The sequence below is a fragment of the Schistocerca piceifrons genome, chromosome X (assembly GCF_021461385.2).
Source record: "Schistocerca piceifrons isolate TAMUIC-IGC-003096 chromosome X, iqSchPice1.1, whole genome shotgun sequence".
In the NCBI taxonomy this organism is placed as follows: Eukaryota; Metazoa; Arthropoda; class Insecta; order Orthoptera; family Acrididae; genus Schistocerca; species Schistocerca piceifrons.
Window position 1 is genome coordinate 262964198 of NC_060149.1, and position 26174 is coordinate 262990371.

General features: G+C 39.3%; 1 protein-coding gene across 1 annotated transcript in view; it reads right to left on the reverse strand.

Moving 5' to 3' along the window:
* LOC124721629 (solute carrier family 12 member 9) overlaps positions 1 to 26174 on the reverse strand; it is a 132557-nt gene that overhangs the window by 69442 nt on the left and 36941 nt on the right. Inside the window, exons 5-7 of the mRNA XM_047246690.1 lie at positions 25962 to 26172; positions 3381 to 3650; positions 926 to 1133 (exon numbers count right to left, since the gene is read on the reverse strand). Of these exons, the coding sequence (XP_047102646.1) occupies positions 926 to 1133; positions 3381 to 3650; positions 25962 to 26172 (689 nt within the window). The remainder of the gene's footprint in view (positions 1 to 925; positions 1134 to 3380; positions 3651 to 25961; positions 26173 to 26174) is intronic.

Sequence of the window (26174 nt, forward strand, 5' to 3'; positions counted from 1 at the left end):
TTAAAAATGATAACGTAATGTGAGTAACCTGTGGCTCTTAACCTTTGTCTGACGAAGTTATTCAGCACAGGGCAGGGGACCCAAGGTGTGACACTTTTCATCCCCCCCAGCAAACTCCTATCAATCTCTCAGAGGTGGAAATTTTAACCTACTTTTGGATTTTAGTTTTATACATTATTCAAGTCTTTCTCATTCCCATTCTTAATCTGTTATTTATTTCTTACGCAACACTAAAAATGCTTCACCCACATCCTTCACCCTCTCACGAGTAACAAAAATTATCCACTTTTACTACTTGGTCCATAGAGTGAGGATTCCAATTATCAAAGATGTATTTCTGAAAATTATGTACAACCTCTCGTAGCTCACAGTACTTTGAACATCTTTCTTCAACACTAATTATCCTGATACAACAACTAATAATCGCTGTAATATATTACATTTCACATTCACTGCTAAGGAAGTATTACTGCCCCTAAAGTGTAATACGCATTAAATGAACACACACATACATGCTGGAAAACTCAAAACTCTGAAATTTCAAAGACGGAAAGAAAGAGCACTGCAACATGAATTTCTATCAGAAGACTTGCAAATTAAAATTGAACTGCTCTCCTTCTACTGTACAAAATGTAGCAAGTTTATGACACCATAAAATATGGAATTTAACATGTCTTTCATTTCAGTCTTCTTTCCAAGGCTTTAAATTGGGTATTCTCTACTGTACACAATTCATACATGCAAGCTTTACCTCATTTTAAGTTTAAGTGCAGTTGGAAAGTATGCTTACTGCTAAGAATGAACTAAATTGCATTATCATTACTTCTTTATGTGCTGTGCTGTAATACTGGAATAAAAGACAAATTGTAACTATCAACTGTCTTAAGGAAATTGAGGGGAAAAAAAAAATTAAGTACAAATTTACCTGAAGTTTGGTGCTGCAGCAAGTTCTAAACCAAGACAAGCCAGATTTGTTGCACAGTATGAAAGAAGAAACAGGACGGAATTAATCTGTGCAATTGTGTTGAGTGAGCCAATTAACAACACTAATTGAACTAAGAACCATGACATCAGGACAGCAACAACAGGATTTCCATTCCAAGAACCTCGAACTATGAAATAGAGCAGACGACCTACAAACATTCAAAAAAGCAATGAAATACAATAATTAGTTCCTGGATAATCTATGCAGCTATATGGCGACAAAAAAAGTACAATAAATGTTCTACAGTCACAATCATTTATTTTATTGGTTCTCAGCAAAATGATCTTTAAATATTCATTAGCTAACGTGAATTCCTAGAATCTCTCTCTCTCTCTCTCTCTCTCTCTCTCTCTCTCTCTCTCTCTCTCTCTCTCTCTCTCTCACACACACACACACACACACACACACACACACACAGATTATATATATATATATATATTATTAGGTACAACAGTGTCTATAAAATTAAGTCAATTAGCAATTAAAGCACAGCTGGTCAAACGAATATCATAAACTTATCATAAACAAAGATTATAACAATTTTTATATAATCACATATACACAAAAGACCAGTACAAAAAGCCATAGTCACTAACTGATGAAAAAAAGTATCTTCCAGAAATCGGCAGATAAAAATGCAAGAAAGATAAAAATGATAATTAGAAGGAATGTGAAGAGTACTTTATTACACAATTAGGATTTTTTCAGATGATCATGTTACAGAGGCAAATGCGTGGTTAGTGGATCTTTCCTTTCCAATTATTTGTTTACTGTATAAGCCACATGATAAAGTTGTAAATGAGAGAGAATCAATACTAGCACTCAAAGATAAATCATACTAGATCTTTACATTAGCTTCTGCCTTTAGTACCATTATTTGTTTTCTGATTCTTCTGCTTTCTTTTACTTGCATTAGTGTTCTGAATGAATGTAATCTGAGCCGCTACCTTTCAGAGTACTTTCCTCAGTTGCAGTAGGAGCTTACAGTTATTTTCTTCCACTGGTCTTGCAATATAGCTATCAGTGCTGTTGCCATTTTGAAACAGTTTATCCTGGCTGTTGACAGAGGCGACAACATAACCCACATATGATAAAATGTTTTGATATTAGGTATCATGATTTAGTTTTATCACATTCGATCAAATCAATTATTACAATCAATGTTTTGCATAATGCTGAAACTAATAAGGGGTAGTTCCAAAATGTTGACACAACATGGATAACAGAGAGCTTTACACCGCTGTCTTTTATATATTGGGATTCATGTTTCAAGAAAAAATAGCTATGGTGCACCAATACCACAGCACAAAGAATAGGTAGCTGCCATGTTCCCTCCTCTACCAAATTTCACAACAGGAATCATACACTCTGGCAATCAATCACCACATGGTATTTGCCATACTAAAACATGCCCATCAGATTGACAATTTGAAGTTTTGATAACACAGTCACTATGAATCAACTAAAAATATACACACATTTACTGCAATAAACAATTTTACATATATTGATAACTTTGGGGGATTCTTTAAAACAACTCATATTCAAAAATTAGTTATTTTATTGCCTTAAGCAGAATTTTGCCATTATGATCAATGTGACAAGTTACAATTGGAGACTATGACATTCTGAAGATTTGAGTTGGTCCAGGACTACATGTTTGGATGGCATCATTGGCAGAACATGACTCATAAAAGGTAGGGATCCTAGTTTTAATCCCTGGAACAGTACAGTTTTAACTTTTCACATAAATTGGCTTTTGTTGTAGTATGGTTGTGAAGTAAGTTGAAAGGAGGAAGATTTGGGTTAAGGTCATACTGATAACTACATTATTAGAGATTGAGCTAAAGCTCAGAACAGACCAGAAAGAAGGAGGACATTGGCCATGGGCTTTTCAAAGGAACCATCCCGTCCTTTTGCTGTAAGCGATTTAGCAAAACTAAATACAACATACATCAGGAACACAGGACAGGGAGTTGAAACACTCTCCTGCCAAATACGAATCCAGTTTACTAACCGCTGAACACTTCTTACAAATTCAAGTGTGCCATATTTGTATAATTTCGACTGAAAGTTTAATACACCTGGCTTTCATTTATTATTGTAAATTCATTGATTATTTTCTCACACTCAGATCTCTCATATCTTATCCAGAGTTTTGAGTAGCTAGTGTATTTCTTAAATAACTCTCTCATAAGTCTTCTCTCACTTTTTTCATTTGGTCCTTAAAGAGAAAGATAGATTCTTTTCAGTTCTTGCCCACTGCAGCAAACATAACTATGATAGTTGCAGTATTGATACATCTTTTCTATGAGCCATTAATTATATTTATCACATTCAAATAGACACTCCATTATGTATTAAATATGTGACCTAAATAATTGATGTCACTTACCAAAGACATTGTCCTTTGCCAATGCCTCCAACACTCTACTTGTTCCAATAAGGTTGCTTAAGCTTGCAGAAAATGTAGCTGTTATGATACCAATGGCAACAAATGGTGGCCACCAATTTATTGGCATCATGAATAAATAATTATTTTGCAATAATTTTCCACTGCAGGTAGCAGCTGTGAGTAATGAAACCACAATATAGCATATAAAAGTAAAACCAACAGCAGACAAGGTTCCTTGAGGAATGTTCCGAGCTGGGTTTTTCAACTCCCCTGGAAAAAAAAAAAAAAAAAAAAAATAGAAATGATAATGTCTTTTCATTCAAAATAAACTTCACTCCATTCGGTGTAGTATAGTCAATATTCAATTTTTATCAAATGAAATGATTTTCACGAAAGAGAAGAAAGTATTTTCTTTGATGAAATAATGAAACTGCCATTATTCATCAGATTATTGTATTGATTTTGTTCCGCATAACACTATTTGCCATACAAAAACTGAAAATGAAAATCAAGTAAAACTCTCACTCATACAGATCAGTCATATCAATGTTAAGCTTATTAGCACCCTTTAATAAGTACTTTGATATGAACACTGTTCAAATAAGTAAAACTTGAACAACACCATACAAACTCAGTTAAAATCTCACTCATTCTCTCCCACTTGTAGGCAGGTAAGGGTGCCATGCATTGTGCAAACTTGTTTATGTGACATGTACACCTCTTCTGAAAGCTTAAAAAGCACTCAGGGAGTCCAATTAGATGAGAAATTTCAAAGCAAATATATATCTCATCTACTCCAGTGTCTTTCTAGTCCCACGTACTTACACATTAAACACAACAGATCACTTATAAAAACCAAGACAATTCTCTGCTCAAATCTGTATGTGATTGCAGCCACAGTTCACAAAATAATGATTTAAATACATTTCACTGAGTACAGTATCATTTGAATTTTCATATGTCTAAAACAATTCTGGATTATCTCACTGACAAGAGTAGTAGTCAGCATCAAGTTTCTACAGTTGAGATTGATCACACACCAAATGCCACTAAGTTGTGTTATGCATGGAATTTAAATGGTCTCAATGTGAAAATCAACAGTATGGTAAGGCAAAATGCCACAACTTGACAGGACGTATGGAGACATTGGTGGACACATCCTGACACATCAAAGAAGTGTAGGATACGAAAAATTGTGAAGGAAGAGCATGAAGTCAATATACAGGGTGTTACAAAAAGGTACGGCCAAACTTTCAGGAAACATTCCTCACACACAAAGAAAGAAAATATGTTATGTGGACATGTGTCCGGAAATGCTTAATTTCCATGTTAGAGCTCATTTTATTACTTCTCTTCAAATCACATTAATCATGGAAAGGAAACACACAGCAATAGAATATACCAGTGTGACTTCAAACACTTTGTTACAGGAAATGTTCAAAATGTCCTCCGTTAGCGAGGATACATGCATCCACCCTATGTCGCATGGAATCCCTGATGCGCTGATGCAGCCCTGGAGAATGGCGTATTGTATCACAGCCATCCACAATACGAGCACAAAGAGTCTCTACATTTGGTACCGGGGTTGCGTAGACAAGAGCTTTCAAATGCCCCCATAAATGAAAGTCAAGACGGTTGAGGTCAGGAGAGCGTGGAGGCCTTGGAATTGGTCTGCCTCTACCAATCCGTCGGTCACCGAATCTGTTGTTGAGAAGCGTACGAACACTTCGACTGAAATGTGCAGGAGTTCCATCGTGTGTGAACCACATGTTGTGGCGTACTTGTAAAGGCACATGTTCTAGCAGCACAAGTAGAGTATCCCATATGAAATCATGATAATGTGCTACAATGAGCGTAGGTGGAAGAACAAACTAAAATGAGCTCTAACATGGAAATTAAGCGTTTCCGGACACATGTCCACATAACATCTTTTCTTTATTTGTGTGTGAGGAATGTTTTCTGAAAGTTTGGCCTTACCTTTTTGTAACACCCTGTATAAGACAACTCAAATGGGTGTAGGGTGCAACTTACACAAGACAGACTAACTTGGACATGTGCATCAACCTAACTTGAACTGTTTATAAGACTTTGAACCATGTCACATGCCTGCCCAAGTTGTCAAGTGACACACACTGCTGTACCTAGTGATGGCCTTCCTCTTAATGAGACTAGAGGACCTTAGAATGTAAGGTCACTGGGGAACTCTCACACTAGCAGTGATGAAGTGGGTGTTGTTGCTAGTGTTGAAGCTCTCTATCTACTGTGAGTGTCTCAACTCAGTCCCTAAAGCAACCAATATTGTGTCCCATATCATTTTGCTGAATTTAAGTCCCCTGCAGGAGGAATAGGTGGTAGAGTTCTATTAGAAGGTCACTGACAGAATTTTAGCCTCAAACCTCTTGTGCATAATATAATCATGTATGGGACATAAACTGTAGCAGTGACTGCTTAAAAGCCTGTAATCAGATGGACAGCGGAGATGGGAGATGTCGTACAGCTATCCCTCCTTGGCACTTTCCCCATTAAGATCGCCCTTATGATCTTAGCACATGAGTGTCAGTGACTTGAAGCATTTCTTTAAAACACAAACATGGTGATTTTCCCTATGCCAAGAGTTTACCCTAAACTCATTAGTGTTCCTCTACAGTAAGTGGGCCATTACAATAGTCAGCATACTTCTAGTCTTTCCTCTTATTCTTCTGTCAAGTTGTGTAATGGATGAGCAACTCAGTGGTTACTTCAGATAGGCTTCATAGTGCATACCTTTCTTTATGAAGTACTTGATCACTGCTCAAATATTAATGTTTTCCATCTTCACAAATCACTACATGGAAACAACACAGACAGACATTCACATCACAGATCTCTACCCAGAGCAATGGTGCGGCAATGATGGGGGTAAGGGAAGGGAAGGGAGCAAGCAACAGTAAGGTGTTGCAGTGACACAGATCCTGTAGATTTTATAGATCTGCCCCTTTACAGGGAGTCTGATATCTGATGGGCCATACTGGCTTACTAGCCCCTGAGCTGAGACTGGGAATGGAGCAGGTCTTAACAAAATATCTGTGACTATCTTAATCTGATTGTAGCAGACAGCACAAAGTGTTTTATGGTAATGTGTGTTAATAAACCATGCAACTGTAATTGAATCAGGATAGTACAAAGAAACCATAAAACTGCAGCAACCAAGTTCTGACTGTTCCCTGTTTAGTGCCACATACAAATACTAGGAACTCTAGGAGATTTTGCTTTCACAGGCCCTTGTATGACAACTGTTTCACCATATCACCAAAAATTATGACCAGAAATTAAGTCTTATATTTAAAATGTTGTTGTTGTTGTTGTTGTTGTCATTGTTTGTGTGAGGCATTCAACACATGGTATCAGTGCCCTTACAAGTCCTACATGAGATACATGTGGTTAAAATATATAAAATGTAAATATGCAAAAAGCCACCTAACACCACATTTGCGCTCTCTCTCTCTCTCTCTCTCTCTCTCTCTCTCTCTCTCTCTCTCTCTCACACACACACACACACACACACACACACACACACACACACACACACACACAGCTATCTCTTACATGATAATTAGATGAGTCAAGTATCATCTGCACACAATGAAAACTTCTAACCAACAACTTAGGTATGCCAAACAAAACACAAAAATCTTAAAACACATGCCACATTCATTCCACTGTCACTTAAAATTGAGAAGAGGCTGGCTAATAAATCACATTCTGTCCTCTTGTCATGATATAAACTACACCCATATAAGTGGTAAGTATACCACAAACATCACGAACCAACAGGTCTTCACTTCTGAGAAAAGAAGCCATGTGTTAGGGTGCTGTGCACTATTCAAAAACTTAAGTAGACTTCACCACTTCCAAGTAGCCAGAAGGAGATGTACCACAGCCTTACAATCCCTTGTATTGATCTCAGCTTCTTATCCATCATGACCAGCCACTCTTCTTCCCAAAAACCCATTACATACCTCTGCCATGACGTTACAATATGCAAAGGGTTATGACATAGGATTACATTTGTTACAATACATGCTTCCTTGACTGCACTATGAGCTAACTCATCCCCATGAATTCCCACATATCCTAGTACCCAGCGGATTAATACCCCCTTATCCTGTCTTTGAAGGTGGAGAAGGGCATCCTGAATAATCTGGACAGTTTCAGCTGCTGGACACACATGTAAGATGGTCTGCAGAACACTAACTGAAGCAGATTATGGATTTCAATCACCTCTCATAAGACACACAACTTTCCAAATGGCATAGAATACTGCATGAAATACATTACACTCACTGAGAAGACAAATCCTGATGACAGTAGGATAGAACAACCAGTAGTGTCCTCTGTTTGGAGCCATCACTATACTACGTGAGAACTATGGTGCTCATTTACAAGGTGAATAATTTGTTCTTAAAAACATAGACTTGAATGAACTGTTTGTTATGCTCTGTCAAGTTTAAAATAATCCTGGGCTTCATTAACAACCACTGTAGTGCATTGATCCAACCTTACATCAGTGTGTTTATCCAAGTCACATCTAGAGCAATTAAGAGCTATTTTGCTCATATACTCAATGGTTTTGTCCCTCAAGGGTGATTTCTGTGAAGCCGTTCTAAGCAGGACCATATTTAAGATATACATACCCCTGGGCTGAAACTGTGGTGCAGGCTATAGCAGGTGAAATTTTGTGATAACTAACAATAAAAATAACATTTTAAAGGAATTTTTGAATTAAAGGCATATAATGCATCATTTATTATTTAACTATATACAATTTTGTTATGTAATTTATGATTTAAGGAATTGATAAAATTAAAAAACTGAAAAGAATTGAAAGCATTAAGATATTCAACACAATTTATTAACATAGCTATGTTCAAAACATCCTCTCCCTCTGGCTTCTTGAAACATCTGGAAATTTGGAACTGGACCCATGGATGAAGTCATGTTGTAAAAGTGCTGTGATATGGTTATTTATTTATTTATTTATTTATTTACTTACTTACACATCAAGTTCCACAGGACCAAATTGAGGAGGAATGGAATGTGTCAGTACATGAAATTACAACATAAAAATACTAGCAGGTAAAGCTTAAAGGTTTATGAACCCAAAAAAAGTCAATTCATAAGTTTAAGTAAATGCAGTCAACAATATAACATAAGAATCGGCATAATTTTTCAAGTAACTCCAAGACAGAATAGAAGGAGTGACCAATGAGGAAAATCTTCAGTTTCAATTTGAAAGTGTATGGATTCCTGCTAATATTTTTGAATTCTTGTGGTAGGTTATTGAAAATGGATGCAGCAGTACACTGCACACCTTCCTGAACAAGAGTTAAGGAAGTCCGATCCAAAAAGCAGGCTGGATTTCTGCTAGGTATTAACTGAGTGAAAGCTGTTCATTCTTGAGAATAAGCTGATATTGTTAACAAGAAATGACAGTAAAGAATATATATACTGAGAGGCCAATGTCAAAATACCCAGATTAGTGAATGGAGGGCAACAAGAGGTTCACGAACTTAAATCACTTACTATCCAAACCGCCCATTTCTGAGGCAAAAATACTGTTTTAGAATGGGAAGAGTTACTCCAAAATATAATACCATGTGACATAATAGAATGAAAATAAACAAAGTAGACTAATTTAATTGTTGAACAATCACTTACTTGAGATACTGTTTGAATAGTAAAAATGGCAGTATTAAGTCTTTGAACAAGATCCTGAATGTGAGCTTTCCACGACAGCTTAATATCTATCTGAACACACAGAAATTTTAACTGTTAAGTTTCACTAACAATATGCCCATTCTGTGAAATTAAAACATCGGATTTTGTTGACTGCTGTGTTAGAAACCGTAAAAACTGAGTCTTACTGTGATTTAGCATTAGTTTATTTTTTACAAGCCAACTATTTGAAAGAGCCAATGTTGCACACAACATCCTTTATTGCCAAGCTAGTGTCATGAGCGAACAGAAATATTACGGTCAGAGGAAGGTAACAGCAAACCACTTCCATAAGGACCTTTCCTAGTACAGTAGTTCGGGTCTCCCACATCATTCCCCTATGCTCTGTCAAGAAGCATGGGACTTCATTTACATTTACATTTCCAGTACCTCACAGAGAAAAGAGAATATAACACTTCCAGTGGTTAAACGGTTTATAAAGCTGAACTGTACATTTGATAGCTAATTATGTGATATAAAATGATCAATTATCCTTACGTACACAGCCTTTTCGATAACTTTAGCAAACACTGATGGCATAGAAATAGGTCTAAAATTGTCTACATTATCCCTTTTTATAAAGCAGCTTTACTACTGAGTACTTTAATCACTAAGGAAACTGACCATTCCTAAAGGAAAAATTACAAATACGGCTAAATACAGGACTAACATGTGCAGCACAGTACTTTAATATTCTGCTAGGCACTACCCATCATATACATGAGAGTCCTTAGTCTTCAGTGATTTAATTATTGACTCAATCTCTCCCTTGTCTGTATCACGGAGAAGTATTTCAGACATCAATCTCGGAAAGGCATTTGGCAAACGCGTTATATGATTCCCCGTAGAAATTTAATTTTTATTTAATTCACCAGCAATGCTCAGAAAATAATTGTTAAATACTGTACATATATTTGATTTATCAGGAACAGAAATATTTTTACTATGAACTGACTTTATGTCATCGACCTTGTGCTGCAGACCACACTCTTCCTTCACAACTGACCATATGGTTTTAATTTTATCCTGTGAATTAGCTATTCTATTTGTGTACCGCATGCTCTCACCTTCCTAATAAAATTTTCAAGCACCTTACAATACCGTTTGTAATGGGCTACTGTAGCTTGATTGTGACTACTTCTAACATTTTGATATAATTACCATTTTGTTCTGTATGATATCCTTATCCCACTAGTCAGCCAGCCAGGCTGCCTTTTACTGCTAATACCCTATTTAGAATGTTCCAACCCAAAACAACTCTCAAAGAGCATGAGAGATGTGTTAAGGAAAGCATTATATTTGTCGTCTATGGTCTGGGCTGTAACCACTTGTGTGACTTTCAAGGAATCCATTGCTCTAAATGGCAGGTAATGAAAATGAAATTCTTTTCCCAGAATTCTCCCTTACTGAGTCCTTTCTACAACGGCCTGAAGATTTTGATATACACACATCAGTAAGACAGTGGATCACATTTATAATGAGGACACTGTGTCAGTGCTCAATAATAGTTAACTGGCCGATCAGTCTACAGTTTGCCTTGCCGAACATTCACTTCGGTGGTTTTCTTTCTGGCTCTGTTATCTATACAAGGTGGACAGAAACTGAGAAGTGGTCCCCGGAGTGGAGGTCATCTACTACTCACTGTGCAGAATCTGGAACAGTGGGATAACAAACTTATGAGATCAATGGGGGAGAACAATCTATTGCTGTGCAAATGTGTGTCATTTTTTCACATGTTCAGGAGGCACGTTTTCTGATCTTAATTTATTTTCACCCACTCAGTGCCTCAGGGAGATGGATCAAAGTGCATTAAAATCTTGTAACAGGAGGAATGGTGGGGAATTGGTTGGTGAGTTTAATAAATGCCTTAGTATCTAGAGATTTCTGTGGCAGGAGACAAATAGAACATTTTGTTACCTAAAATGATAAACATTTGCAGTGATGGCAGCTGGCTGTAGTTTGGTAATGAGGGAGACAGGTGAGCAGTAAAGTCTGTCAGTGATGAACATGCACTGTTATCCCTTAGTCCTTTCACCACTTAGGTCACCCTTTCTATGCAGGTGATGCCCCATGACAAAGGGATATCAGAAGCCTTTTCATGTGTTTCTTGTAGGTATATACACACAGAACTCTCCTCTGCTAGGAGCTCCAGTTACTCCAAATGATTTTTCACTTTAAAGTGACCACTTCCATTTCCAAACCTCCAGTTGTCATGTGTGGCTGTTGATTTTACCTGTGTTGTTTCAGTCTCTATTCTACTGCATGTTTACTTATTCTTTGTGTTAACTTTTCCTTTTTTGGTAGAAATACAGGAAGATTGATTAAGTGGATTAACTGTTGATTGTGAGATCTTTTCTTTTGGGGGTGTTGGCAGCACAATGCCAAAAGTCTTTGGAATTGACTGTCTGGAAGATATATGTTTACTGGAGCCTGTAATATGGCATGTGCAGTAATGTAAGCAGGTGTTACAAATGGCATTTATTGCTCGTGTTTGTATTGACTCATTAACTTTTACTGTGGGCTGTTTCATGACTGACACAAATGAGGTAATGAATTATGGAGGCTGCATGACTTTAAATAATTTCTTTATTTCAGCATATGTAATACATTTTGTAACTTTGATTTGTTATCTTTTTTCTTCCCTGTAGACTGGTCACACACTGATCCAAGCTCAATGTTTGTTGGAGCAGTTAACACACATTGGTGGAAATGTGCATCCTACACCTGGCTCTGGTATGCTTGGCCACAGTTCCCTCATGTAACATGACCATGATATGTGACTGTGGTGAGGTATTTTAAGCATCAACACGGTTTTGGCATACTTGGATAAACATGTAAGCATAAGAAACCAACTTAATCTGAATGAGTAATACTGACAAATTGAAAGTTAAAATTAATGTAGGAGTTCCTTCAAAGTCTCCATTCACTCTTTTAATCTTGCTCTGCACATCCGTAACACCTTTGTCTGTCCATTATTTTTGTAGTATATCTTTGTTTATTAATACTTCACAACTTCACCCCACGCATTCCACCTACAATGGGGTATTTATCAGCTTTCTTAGATTTAAGCAGCTTTGATCAATAATGTACTATGTTGGAGTCCCTTGATTGATTTTGGGTTGCTTGTAATACCATCTAGACCTTTTCTTTAACTGAAGCTGGAGATACCTTACAAAATGTGCCCTCTTCCCTTTTAATAACCACTAAATTATTTTGACATAACTGTGTCCTGTTAGTGAAACTGTTCCTTATATTTGTAGAAGTACGTTCAGGAGAACTATCCTCATAACTTATCACCACAGGCCCACCTGATCTACTGAGAGAGTTTTCTAAAGAAAATTAATTTCATACACTCCATTGACTTTCCACAAGCAACTAGGGACACAGGTGTCCACCCGAACAGGGCCTTGATTGCCTGTTAAGCCTTGTACAACTGAGATGTGTCAAGTTCCACAAAGGTTGCCCATTAATGACAGTTTCACCTCAACAGCCGTTCATCACATCAGTACGCAGCATACCTTGATAATGAGTCATTTTTATTGAGGTTTGTATGATCCTTGCAATCTGAGTGGTTAAGCCAAGATCCCCATTCCTTGTGACACACAATATGTCACTGTCATGCCACATGGTTGTTGCTTAAACATGTCCAGAGTGTACTGTTACAAAGGATTGGTAGTGCTCACTAATCCCCTGCTCAAAAAATCTGGGTGTCAAATCCAAACCCAACCAATGCTGAGCTCCCTGAGGTGCTCATTATTTTCCACAACTCATCAGGAGGCATGTACGTGGCTTGTCAAATACGGAGAACATTACTTCCTAAAATGTAAAATTGTGCCCCTTACTCTAAAATTAGCTCAAGGCTGAACAGGAAAACTCGTTGTAAATCATCTCCAACTGTGTCAGTTTATCAGTGGTGGAATGATATCTCCTGAACGCACACTAAAAAAGACTATGAAGCTGCCTGCATTGTAAAATTCACACAAATGAGAAGTTTACCACTCACGCCAATGTTTTTTCTCCACACAGCTGGTGAGGACAGCCTTATGATAGCTACTTGAGCAGGTGCAGTACCTCCTGCTCCTAAAAAGGAGAACTGAAGGAACTTCTTTCCACAAGTCGAGGAATTGTCCTGCCTTCATACAAGAATTTAAATAGATTACAGGAGATTTTAGTATTTTGTGAGGTGTTCCAACATTATGTACAGGATGTTTTCATGACCTGGTGCATTCCTTGTTCTGAAAACAAGGCCAAATCCAGCTTCCACCCTACGAAAAATCTAGTTTTAACGAGTTTTTCATTTGTAGAACTGAATTTCCAGCTGCTCCTTTTGGTGTTCATTTCGCAGTGGCAGAAGGTTAAATCCTGAGTATTGGTAACAGTGATTCTGACAAAGTGTTCTAATACAGTCTGTGTAAAGTCTCTCTTGCTGGTATGGAGAATCCCTTCCATTCCTCACCATAGCACTAATGGCAAGATTTTGATGATTAATGACATCACCTTAGCTGTATTATTCCACATTTACTGCAACACTGTAAATGTATAATAATATAGATGAGGTGATTTTCATTAATCATTAAAATCAGTGTGAATTCACCTGTGGTACTCAACAAGGTCAAGATTACTATCAGCAAGCCTATGATCTCTCCCATAAATCCTCCTGTTTCTCTGCAAAACAATCTACATTATGCAAAATATTTCAGTGCATTCAAATATTCCTGCCACAATTTGTCTTGATCTTTTACAGTACAAAGCTTTTATCCCTCATGGCATTAAGTTTTGCAATCATTTGTCGATATTTTAATTTCCACAGTCACCCTCATGCCCCTAATTGCTGAGCAACACCATTGCAGCAAGAACACGCTGCCTTCTAATCTCTCCTGAAGAGTTTTATCATGGACGCTATAGAGGCATGGTGGATTGCACTGGCTGTGTCATGCATCCAATATTGACAACTGCATCTGGGTTCAAAACATAGAAGTTGTGTCCTGTCAGCTTCAATGAGCAGCCATCTGAGCACCTTACTTTTTGGCACTTCTCATTCTGATAAAATCTTCTTGGGCTTTCAGCCGGGCAGCTGCATCGAAATACTCTCATCTTCTATAGGCCTCTCTCTCTCTCTCTCTCTCTCTCTCTCTCTCTCTCTCTCTCTCTCTGCCTCTCTCTCTCTCCCTCACACACACACACACACACACACACACACACACACACACACACCAGCCCAAGGTGTTGGGTCTGACTACCTGTAGTGGGGAGTGTGGACCACCGTTCAATTTTCAATTCTGGGTGCATTCAGTCTTGCCCAGAGTACCAAAGCATCAACTGCTGGGTGCATTCTTGGCATGTAGCTGCCACTGCAGGGTTCTAGGCCAAGCTTCGCTGATAATCCTTCTTTGTGTTGACGAGATTGTCATGGAGACTTATTTCAAGAGATTCTTTGATGATACTGTTACAAAAGCCACTAGCTTAGCACAACACATTTGTTTTCTCAAATTTTAATATATGTGCCTCATTGAGTCTGTGTTCTGCCACTGTTGATTTATTTTTTTTTTATGCCCTAGACATACATGCATCTAATGCATTCAGTGCAGTTTTGAGAGATGCAGTGCTGTCTTTGCTCAATATACTGGTGGCCACACTCGCAACGAATACTGTATATGCAACACATTTGCAGTTATATTTTGTCCTTTACTGAGACAAACATATCTTTTGTTTCTCATGGTGGTCAAAAGAAAGCCTTGATGTGCTTTCCAAGGAATCTCGCAATTCCCAATGTAAGGGATAAAGGTGAGTTTCTCTTTCTCTTCCTATACCTCTTCTTTGCAGATGTCTGGATCAGTCATTTTCTTCAGTGACTGACTAATCTGTGCATTGATGTACCCATTTTGGTGAAACACATCTCTAAGGTCACAAGGTAAGGGTACAGCAGTCAGTCCCAAACAATTTTTATGGCATATAAAGATTTTGGCCACTGTGCGCCCATCTTCAATGTTAAAAGACATATAGAATCAGTTACAATAAAGTAACATGCATGCCCTTTACTACTTGATGTAAATACTGGGCACAACTGCTTCCCAATGGAATAAAATCTGATGCATCTCCAAGGTGTAGCAATTCATCTGGTAGGCTTTCTTTGTCACAAATGGCACAAGCCCTATGTACTAGAGTCATTAAAACAGTGCACTGTTGTGTTGGATGACAATGACACTTCATTGTATGAGCATACACATCTGTGTGGGTCTTCTTTCTGTAGACTGTCCTAGGTACCATCTGCTTTTCTTATTATTGGATTGCCCAAAAATGGAAGCCATCCTTTCTGTTCCAGCTCCACCATGAAATGAATTTTCTGACGGATGCTGTTCATGTGATAAGAAACACATTCAGGGCCTCTCTGCCATGTTCCCACACAACGAAGATGTCATTTACTTAGTGGAAGATGTGTTCAGGTTTGAGCTGTGCAGTTTTTAGTGTCATCTCCTCAAAATACTCCACAGAAAGACTGGCAATACCTGGGCAAGTGGTGAGACTATGGGTACTTCATTAACTTGTTCATAGAATTCCCCACCACATTTGAAGTAGGCTGTGGTGAGTACAAGTTCAGACAGCTTCTCTGTTCGGAGCTCAAAATGATCTAAGAGTACCAAGTCATCTTGAAGTGTTACTCACCTGAAAAAGAGACATTACGTCAAATTTCACCAGCAGATCATTGTCTTGCACCCATACCTCTTTCAGTACCCATACCTCTTTCAGTAAGGCCACAAAATCGTCCAAGTTCTTCACATGTTGACTGCTGTGTCCCACTATGGGTTTCAGAAGTGAGGCTAGATACCTGACCACTCCACATGTCAGCATTAATAGTGTTCACTAAAGGAATTAATGGTACACCTTTTTTATGAATGTTAGGCAGCCTATACAAGTGTGGAGATGTTGGAGCCTTTGGATACAGTTGGTCCACTTATTCTTTCATCAGCGTTGCCTCATGAAGCAAAGTTATTGTTTTTCTAGTCATCTTTGGTGTTGGGTGCTTCTTCAGCTACTTGTAGAATGAATCCTGTATCAGAGTGCTTATTTTCTGGTGGTAGTCATTAGGAAACAATAGAATTGTCCCATTTCCTAAGTCAGCAGCCAGGACTATTGTGTTTTCATCTGAGCACTCTTGGTGCTCTTTGTTCTGCTGTTATCTTATTTGGTTTTGGTAGTCAGGATTTGTCAATGATACTGCACATTTCCCACCTAATTTCCACCACCTTTTCCACTGGCAGGCCACATATTGCTTCGTCACACTGCTATTAATGTCCTGTTTCGGTATCATGTTTGGAACAGAAGGGACGGCCACCACTCAGGTGTATGTATGGGATGCCCGTGCAATGATGAAACTTTGCAAGAAGATGATGAGAGTGACACTCATCAGAACACTGCAGAATTTCAGTGCAACCACCTGGATGGAAGCCTGTGAAGATTTCATCAGGAGTATACATAAAAAAAGTTTACATTTACATACTGCTCATTCTGCTGTGCATATCCCAACTGAGAATTCCTCATTGGATTGGAAATTGTTGAAGTTTCCCACTGAGAAATGTGTGCAATAACAACGTAACAAAATATAAAATTTTCCCGCCGAACTGAATACTCAAAAAGATTTCGGTCTTGCAGCCGGTCATCGTTAGCTTCAGTCCACGATATTTCGACTGGACAACTGCCAGCCATCCTCAGGTGAGCCATCTAAGACTGATGAAGACTCCCTCCATTCCGTAATATATAGCGTGCAGCGAGTATTCCGCGCATGCGTCAAAATCATATGGAGAGACGAACCACACCACCTGTCAGCAGTGCCCTCGCTAGTGGAACTGCAGAACTAAGCTGCCTTCGGCGTTGTCAATTGCCGCGGCCATTGGAGTACTCTGACATCTTCGTCTGGAGCAGATCTTAGAGATGACGGGGTTCCACGCATTATCTAGCTGGTAGCCATTGTCATGGTTGATAAGATTGTCCGTCATGCGAATTTCCACTGATTCTTTTATAACGGAGTCCCAAAAGGATGTTGCTGTGGCCAAAATTGTTGTCTTGTCATATTCCATTGAGTGTCAAGTGGAAATGCTGTGCTCAGCAATTGCAGACTTGCTAGGTTGCAAAAGGCGAGTACAGCGCTGATGTTCAGTGCAACGTTCTTCTACTGTTAGCAATGTTTGTCCTATATGTGACATGCCACACTGACAAGGTATTTTATAAATTCCCACTTTCTGCAAAACCAGATCTTCTTTCACCGGTCCCAGCAGGTCGGAAATCTTCGATGGTGGACGGAAAATTACTTTCACTTCGAAACCGTGGAGAATTCTTGCAATTTTGAAGGAAATGTTGCCAACAAAGGGAAGAAAAGCTAAAGATTTAGTAGGCATGCTCTCTTCTTTCTCCACTCCCTGTTTCTTTGGCTTAATTGCAAGTGCCTTGCTAATTTGCCGGGTAGAATATCCATTCTCTTTGAAAACCCTCTTCAGATGGGCAAGCTCTTCAGGCAAACTATCTGCATCTGACACTACATGAGCTCTGTGTACAAGTGTTTTAAGTACACTCATTGTTTGCGATGGGTGATGACAGCTGGGCGAATTTAAATACAAATCAGTATGTGTGGGCTTACAATAAACCGAATGCCCCAGAGAGCCATCACTCTTCCGTCTAACTAGCACATCTGAGAAAGGGAGGCAACCATTTTTCTCTAATTGCATGGTGAACCGAACGTTCTCATGAATGGAGTTGAGGTGATCTAAAAAATCTATTAATTTTTCTTCTCCATGAGGCCACACTACGAAAGTGTCATCCACGTACCTCCAAAAAACAGTTGGTTTGAGGGCTGCTGATTCAAGTGCTCTCTCCTCAAAATCCTCCATAAGAAGGTTGGCCACCAAGAGAGACAAGGGGCTACACATGGTGACACCATCAATCTGTTCAAAATATCCTTGGTTGAACATAAAACATGTTGAGGAGAGAGCGTGGCGAAACAAAGCAGTGATTCCCACCTGAAACTTAGTGCCAATCAGTGCCAAGGAGTCTGCAAGAGGTATCTTTGTAAAAAGAGACACCACGTCAAAACTAACTAAAAGATCAGAAGTACTTAGGTGGAGAGCCCCCAGTCTGTTGATAAAATTGGCCGAGTTACGTATGTGATGTGGACATTTGCCCACAAATGGCCTCAGCTAGGATGGAAGATGTTTGGCTAAATCGTAAGTGGGGGCCCCAATATTACTAACTATTGGACATAAGGGTAGTCCGTATTTATGTACATTCAGAAGGCCATACAGTCTTGGAGATACGCTGCCATGAGGTCTTAAGCGCTTGATCATCTCTGGAGGCAATGAGGAAGAATTCAGGAGTGTAGATTTCTTCCGTTGCACACGTCCTGTAGGATCGTTATCAATCTTCCTGTAGGCAGAATCATTTAGGAGACCATACATCTTATCCACATACAAATTGCGAGGTAACAGTACAGTTAAATTGCCTTTATCAGCCTCCAGTAGCACAATGTCCGGATCTTTTCGGAGATTTCACAGTGCAGTCCTTTCTGCGGAGGTAATGTTACTGTGTTGAGGAGGAGCCTTCAGAAGAGCACGGCAAGTTTCCCTCCTTACTTCCTCTGCAGTTTCCATAGGAAGGAGTCGTACGACTTCTTCAACACCACTCACAAAACTTATCAAAGGTGGTGCTCTAGGTGTAAGTGCAAAATTCAAACCCTTACTTAATACCCACAGCGTTGCGTCATCCTAATTCTTGTCCATGAGGTTAACAACGGAACGTCGTGCAGTAATCCCCTGTGGCGGCAACTGTTGTGGCACCAGACGATCAAATTTCGACATTTGCCAAGAACTTGCATCCTTGTGTACCCACTCAGATTTGTCAGAGGTTACTCCATCAATCCAGTCCCATGATACAGTAGACAGATGTGTTGCAATCTTCAGATGCAGATGGAACAATTCTTCTGAAATGGCATCCAATCTTCGTCGTGTGTGGCAAATCCTCTCTTTAACAATAGCGTGACTGGCCTTTTCCGTTATCTTCCGTGCAGTGGCAGTCTTAATAAAATGCGTCACTCTGGCAAATTTTTGTATTATGGCATGGCATTACCTCCGCAGAAAGTGCTGCACTGCGAAATCTCTGAGGAGATCCGGACGTTGTGGTACTGAAGGCTGATAAAGGCAATTTAACTGTACTGTTACCTCGCAGTTTGTATGTGGATAAGATGTATGGTCTCCTAAATGATTCTGCCCACAGGAAGATTGATAACGACCCTACAGGACGTGTCAAACGGAAGACATCTACACTCCTGAATTCTTCCTCATTGCCTCCAGAGACAATCAAGAGCTTAAGACCTCATGGCAGTGTACCTCCAAGACTGTATGGCCTTCCGAATGTACATAAATACGGACTACCCTTATGTCCAATAGTTAGTAATATTGGGGCCCCCACTTATGATTTAGCCAAACATCTTGCATTCTTGCTGAGGCCATTTGTGGGCAAATGTCCACATCACATACGTAACTCGGCCGATTTTATCAACAGACTGGGGGCTCTCCTTCTAAGTACTTCTGATCTTTTAGTTAGTTTTGACGTGGTGTCTCTTTTTACAAAGGAACCTCTTGCAGACTCCTTGGCACTGATTGGCACTAAGTTTAAGGTGGGAATCACTGCTTTGTTTCGCCACGCTCTCTCCTCAACATATTTTATGTTCAACCAAGAATATTTTGAACAGATTGACGGCGTCGCCATGTGTAGCCCCTTGTCTCCCTTGCTGGTCAACCTTTTTATGGAGGATTTTGAGGAGAGAGCACTTGAATCAGCAGCCCTCAAACCAACTGTTTTTTGGAGGTACGTGGATGACACTTTCGTAGTGTGGCCTCATGGAGAAGAAAAATTAATAGATTTTTTAGATCACTTCAACTCCATTCATGAGAACGTTCGGTTCACGATGCAATTAGAGAAAAATGGTTGCCTCCCTTTCTCGGATGTGCTAGTTAGACGGAAGAGTGATGGCTCTCTGGGGCATTCGGTTTATTGTAAGCCCACACATACTGATTTGTATTTAATTTCGTCCAGCTGTCATCACCCATCGCAAACAATGAGTGTACTTAAAACACTTGTACACAGGGCTCATGTAGTGTCAGATGCAGATAGTTTGCCTGAAGAGCTTGCCCATCTGAAGAGGGTTTTCAAAGAGAATGGATATTCTACCCGGCAAATTAGCAAGGCACTTGCAATTAAGCCAAAGAAACAGGGTGTGGAGAAAGAAGAGAGCATGCCTACTATATCTTTAGCTTTTCTTCCCTTTGTTGGCAACATTTCCTTCAAAATTGCAAGAATTCTCCACGGTTTCGAAGTGAAAGTAATTTTCCGTCCACCATCGAAAATTTCCGACCTGCTGGGACCGGTGAAAGAAGATCTGGTTTTGCAGAAAGTGGGAATTTATAAAATACCTTGTCAGTGTGGCATGTCACATATAGGACAAACATTGCTAACAGTAGAAGAACGTTGCACTGAACATCAGCGCTGTACTCGCCTCTTGCAACCTAGCAAGTCTGCAATTGCTGAGCACAGCATTTCCACTTGACACTCAATGGAATATGACAAGACAACAATTTTGGCCACAGCAACATCCTTTTGGGACTCCGTTATAAAAGAATCAGTGGAAATTCGCATGACGGACAATCTTATCAACCATGACAATGGCTACCAGCTAGATAATGCGTGGAACCCCGTCATCTCTAAGATCTGCTCCAGACGAAGATGTCAGAGTACTCCAATGGCCGCGGCAATTGACAACGCCGAAGACAGCTTAGTTCTGCAGTTCCACTAGCGAGGGCACTGCTGACGGGCAGTGTGGTTTGTCTCTCCACATGATTTTGACGCATGCGCGGAATACTTGCTGCACGCTATATATTATGGAACGGAGGGCGTCTTCATCAGTCTTCGATGGCTCACCTGAGGATGGCTGGCAGTTGTCCAGTCGAAATACCGTGGATGGACGCTAATGACGACCGGCTGCAAGCCCGAAATCTTTTTGAATAAACGTAACAAAAGTCAGAGAATGGGCCTGTGGCACTTATGAAGTGGGTTTTGTGCCTCATGTTCAGAATACACAAATACCTGTGACCTTGTACCAGAAGGTAACATGGCCCCAAAATGCAATGTGTGTATTAACATCTCCACAGATGAGAAAATTAATGGAAGACATCAGTATGATGAGATTAGTGACAACACCTGGGTCACTTTGTTCATGACATGGAAGACAGGGGAACATACAGTTATCTTCTGATGCAGTTGCACTGTTACATCAACTATTGGTGCTGAGGGTGTGAGGAAAGGAGGAGTAGGCATAATCTACCAAGATGTTTACTCTTCCTCTACATTCCCCTTACCCTCATGTCCTTGGATGGCATAACCTCACAGCATAGAAGCATTTCATAAACTAGAATGTATTTCTTGGAAATGTTACACTCTTGGAGTGTAGCCAAATTCTATTTACATTAGGTGATAAAACGGGATCCTTCTTACCAGTGAGGTTTTATTTTACCTATCCCTTTATCTTTCTGTCGAGCTGAAGATGCTACAACAGAAATGGAGTTATTTGCAGGAGTAGATATCAACACTTAAGTCATGCCAGTTCTCACAGAAGCATAAGCGTGAGTTAGCATAAAAACGCTGCACGTGATAAGGTTACGTGGAGGAAAATTCTACAGGTCCATTGTCAATTAATGAAATGAATAATCAATCTGAACAACAGCAACAATCAGCCATGCTTGGCTAACTATAACCTCAACATTAGTTAAAGCAAAATCAATACGTCCACCATGAGACACAGAAGGACCAAATACAACCTTGAGTAGGAGGAGATTTCTGTTTAACACCCCATCGACAATGAGGTCATTAGAGAGAGCACAAGCTTGGATTAGATAAGGACAGAGAAGGGAAGTGGCCATGCCCTTTTTAAGGTACCAACAGCATCTGCCTTGAGCAATCTAGGAAAATCATAGGAAACCTAAATCAGGATGGCTGGACGCAGGTTTGAACCATCATCCTCAGGAATGCGAGTCCACTGTGCGAACCCACTCGGTGTGTAAAACGTCAATAACCTTAGCAAATTCAACATTCATATTATGGTCAGTCTCAGCATCTAAAACAGTCTTGTAAATAGTCGGTCGATCAAAACACACAACGCACATGGCGGTGAGGTATCTCATCGAACGAGTAACTGCACAAGAGTGCTCACTCACTTATACAGCGAAGCACCAATAACATGAAGTAATCAGCACTTTCCTCAGAATTATCACTCAAGACCAGTAAAGTGCAGAATGATAGCCTTTCCCTTTTTTTAAAAAAAATTTGTTCTTTGCTTTGCATCCTTCCTTCTGGGAAAATTGTGGGCATTTGACAATTTGTGAAATATTCTATTACTGTGCTATGTCTGCCTGTAGGAATGGACATGCAGCTAGTGATGTACACTTTTCTATGACATTTTCTGGAGTGTGGGGGAGACCACAGAGTTTACTGCAAGTGCACCTGTGCAAGTGCACCTGTGCAAGTGCACCTGTGCAAGTGCACCTGTGCAAGTGCACCTGTGCAAGTGCACCTGTGCAAGTGCACCTGTGCAAGTGCACCTGTGCAAGTGCACCTGTGCACGTGCACCTGTGCAAGTGCACCTGTGCAAGTGCACCTGTGCAAGTGCACCTGTGCAAGTGCACCTGTGCAAGTGCACCTGTGCAAGTGCACCTGTGCAAGTGCACCTGTGCAAGTGCACCTGTGCAAGTGCACCTGTGCAAGTGCATTTCAACAGTGCAGACTTCAGTTGCTGACGAATTTTCGTCACTAAAATAGTTTAGTCTTATTTGTTTTTTGTTTATATGTTTACAAAAAGCTCCTTACATTGCTTTACACATTATTTGTAATATTACATTGTATTTGTGTGTGCGTGTGTGTGGGGGGAAGGGGGGGGGGGCATGCGTGGATTGTATTGTTTGTGTTGTATGATTATGATTATGATGATAGAAGGGAGAAGGTAAAACCCTGTGGCAGCTCATAGCTTACTCCTCAAGAATAGCCCCAAGGAGGTCACCAAGCTTAATCACCCCATCCAGACAGATAGATCACCATCAATAGTCTCAGGCGTTCTTGCTTCATGAGACAATATGGACAGGTTTGATATTTAAACCAAGACATTGGTGTAACGTCTGGTGTTCAGGAACATTAAACCACCACCTCTCCCATTGCCAGCTAAATACCGGCTATGAAAATTTTTCCACCACCAGGATTCGAACCAACTACCCTCCAAGTCGAGTGCCACTGACCAAGCATGTATTAGTGACCTCGGCCATGGTGTCAGGTAATTTATAGTCTTTAACTCTTTAACTATCATTATATTGAAAGCCACCTGAAATCAATTAGAGGAATTACAGAAAACCTAAATTAGGGCGGTTAGGGTGGGAACTGAACTCATCCAGCTGCAGTGGTTTTACCACTAAGGCCTTTTATCGCATCACTTCACTAATCAGTTTCCTGTTACACTCCACTCAGCAGTTTCTTGTTATTTCACATTTAGGGTTGATTTTACTACTACAGTCAACTGTTACACAAGACGTTAATTCACTTTTCTGCCAAACATATCCCAGTTTTTGTTGAATTTTATCATATGTTAGTACCTGCTTCCCATACATACCAAAAATATTAAATTAAGTAATAATAAAATTATCAAGCAGAAATCACTATCGATTTGCACAAGTCAAAATAAGACAATTACAACCAAATCCTTTTCAAATTTGGAATGAAATTATATATATTTGTCGCATATACTAAGATTTTAAAGTCCAAATATTTCAGCATAGTTTTCTAGCAAACTGACTAAAATTCAAATAGAATCACCGAGTTGAAAATTAAAAAATACATAGAATGCAAAAGTGTAAAGTTAATATACTGTAAGATTCAGTGCAAGGGTAACTGCATGTCAATTCAACACAGCACTCAACCCAATCCTTTCAGATTTCTTTTAAATTTGTTGCATTCAATGATCCAGATAAGAGATGGAAAACTACAAGTTTGCAGAGGTATATAACGACTGTGAAGAAAGTTATAGGTCTGTGAAGTTTGGATAGACGAAATTACATACAAGTGTTTGTTAACCACAGGCAGGGTACTTAGAGACTATAACAAAATCAGTCAACAATTTCAATGAAGGTTTTCGCATCAAGTTTACAACCAGTCTTACCACACACATGTACCATCTAACAGAAGTCACAGACCTTTAAAATTATTAAAGAAGAACACAAAGTAAATGAATATACTATTGTTTGTGATTCTGCAGAGAACTGCTCCTTCATCACACTGGACGAAGTATAGGAATTTCACTGGAATAATTCACAGGTTACAGTTCACCTGTTTGTAGCTTACTACAGAGACACACATACTAATGAAATACACCAAGTCTAATATATCAAAATATCTTTGAGAGTGCACTGAGGCTGGCAAAATAAATGTTTTTGCACAATGCCTTTGGTGTTCCATCTTTATATTTACCATGTTTATAGTAGCATATTGGAGCAATACAGTAGGGGTTTGTTTTCCAGAAAAACAGGTAGGGTGTTTTGAGATATTCGAGGACAAACATTAAGGTCAGTGACCTCAAATACGAAAATTCTGAGAAACCCACCATGTTGCATATCAATGTAAATCTCTATTCATCAGTTTTTCAATGAGACATGTTACATTCTTGTATCCGCATTAAAACTAGAATTATAGTCGTTTATGTTGAAAAGAAGTATGCAAATTTCACACAATTTCCAAACTTTGCAGACCGGTAACTTTCTTCACAATTGACATATACCTCTGCACATTGGTAGTTTTCTATCTCTTATTTGGATCACTGGATGCACCAAATTTGAAAGAAATCTGAGATGGTCAGGTTGAAAATGTTACTTTTCAGTGTTGAATAGACATGGTATTGCCCATAAATGGGCTGCATTATTCCATGCTGAACACAGCATCCTTGCTGCTGAGATTGTTCAGCTTTATTTAAACACATGTGCCTTCTGTTTCAGTACACTTAATGATGTGAGATTCATTTGTGAAACAATCGAATCTGAGGCCTTCTATGAGATGCTTATTTACATTGTCAAGTCATACTTGATTTTCTCTATATTTATCTTTAACAAACAGGACCTGATTTGGTCTATTTTTGACAAGCCATGAGAGACCATCAAAATCTGTGATTTAAGTCTCACCGGAATGCATTTGTTACGTACACTTCTCAATTTGTAAGACAATTCCAAGGTATATTAAATATCTTAGATACAAACATAATAATTGTTCACCAATACATGCACAAAACTGTTGCTCAGCTACACAATAAATACAAAATGTGTTTCAGTAAAGACGAAAAACATTTTGAAATCTGGTTTCAAAGGTGCATAATACATTTACATCTAAAGCTAAGCTCTTCAAGTCCATTTATGGCATGTGGCAAAGGGTACTTTGGATATAACTACCACTCCCCCACCCCCACCCCTCCATTTGCTATTCATTCACAAATAACAGGCGAGAATGATTGTTGTGATTGTTGGTAAGCTTCCACATGAGCTTGAATTTCTGTGCTGTTCCCACCAATGTAATTTAAGAAACAATTTGTATGCAGGAGGGATTAAAATGTTGTCCAACTCTTCCTGGAATGAAGACAGACAGACACACACACACACACACACACACACACACACACACACACACACACACACACACACACACTCTCTCTCTCTCTCTCTCTCTCTCTCTCTCTCTCTCTCTAACATGCAAGGTATTTACCTGACATATTTGCTCCTGCCATTATTCCAGTTACACCACTGAAAAGCACACCAAACAATGATGCAAAGGTCACTATTTCCCCTTCTCTTGTATAATCTTTACCATAATTTTCAAACACGTTTTCATGGAGGACACTTGCTGACAAGCCTGTGTACATTCCAATTCGTTCCGATGCATTCTTGACAAGATGATTGGCCTCAGGAAATGGAATCT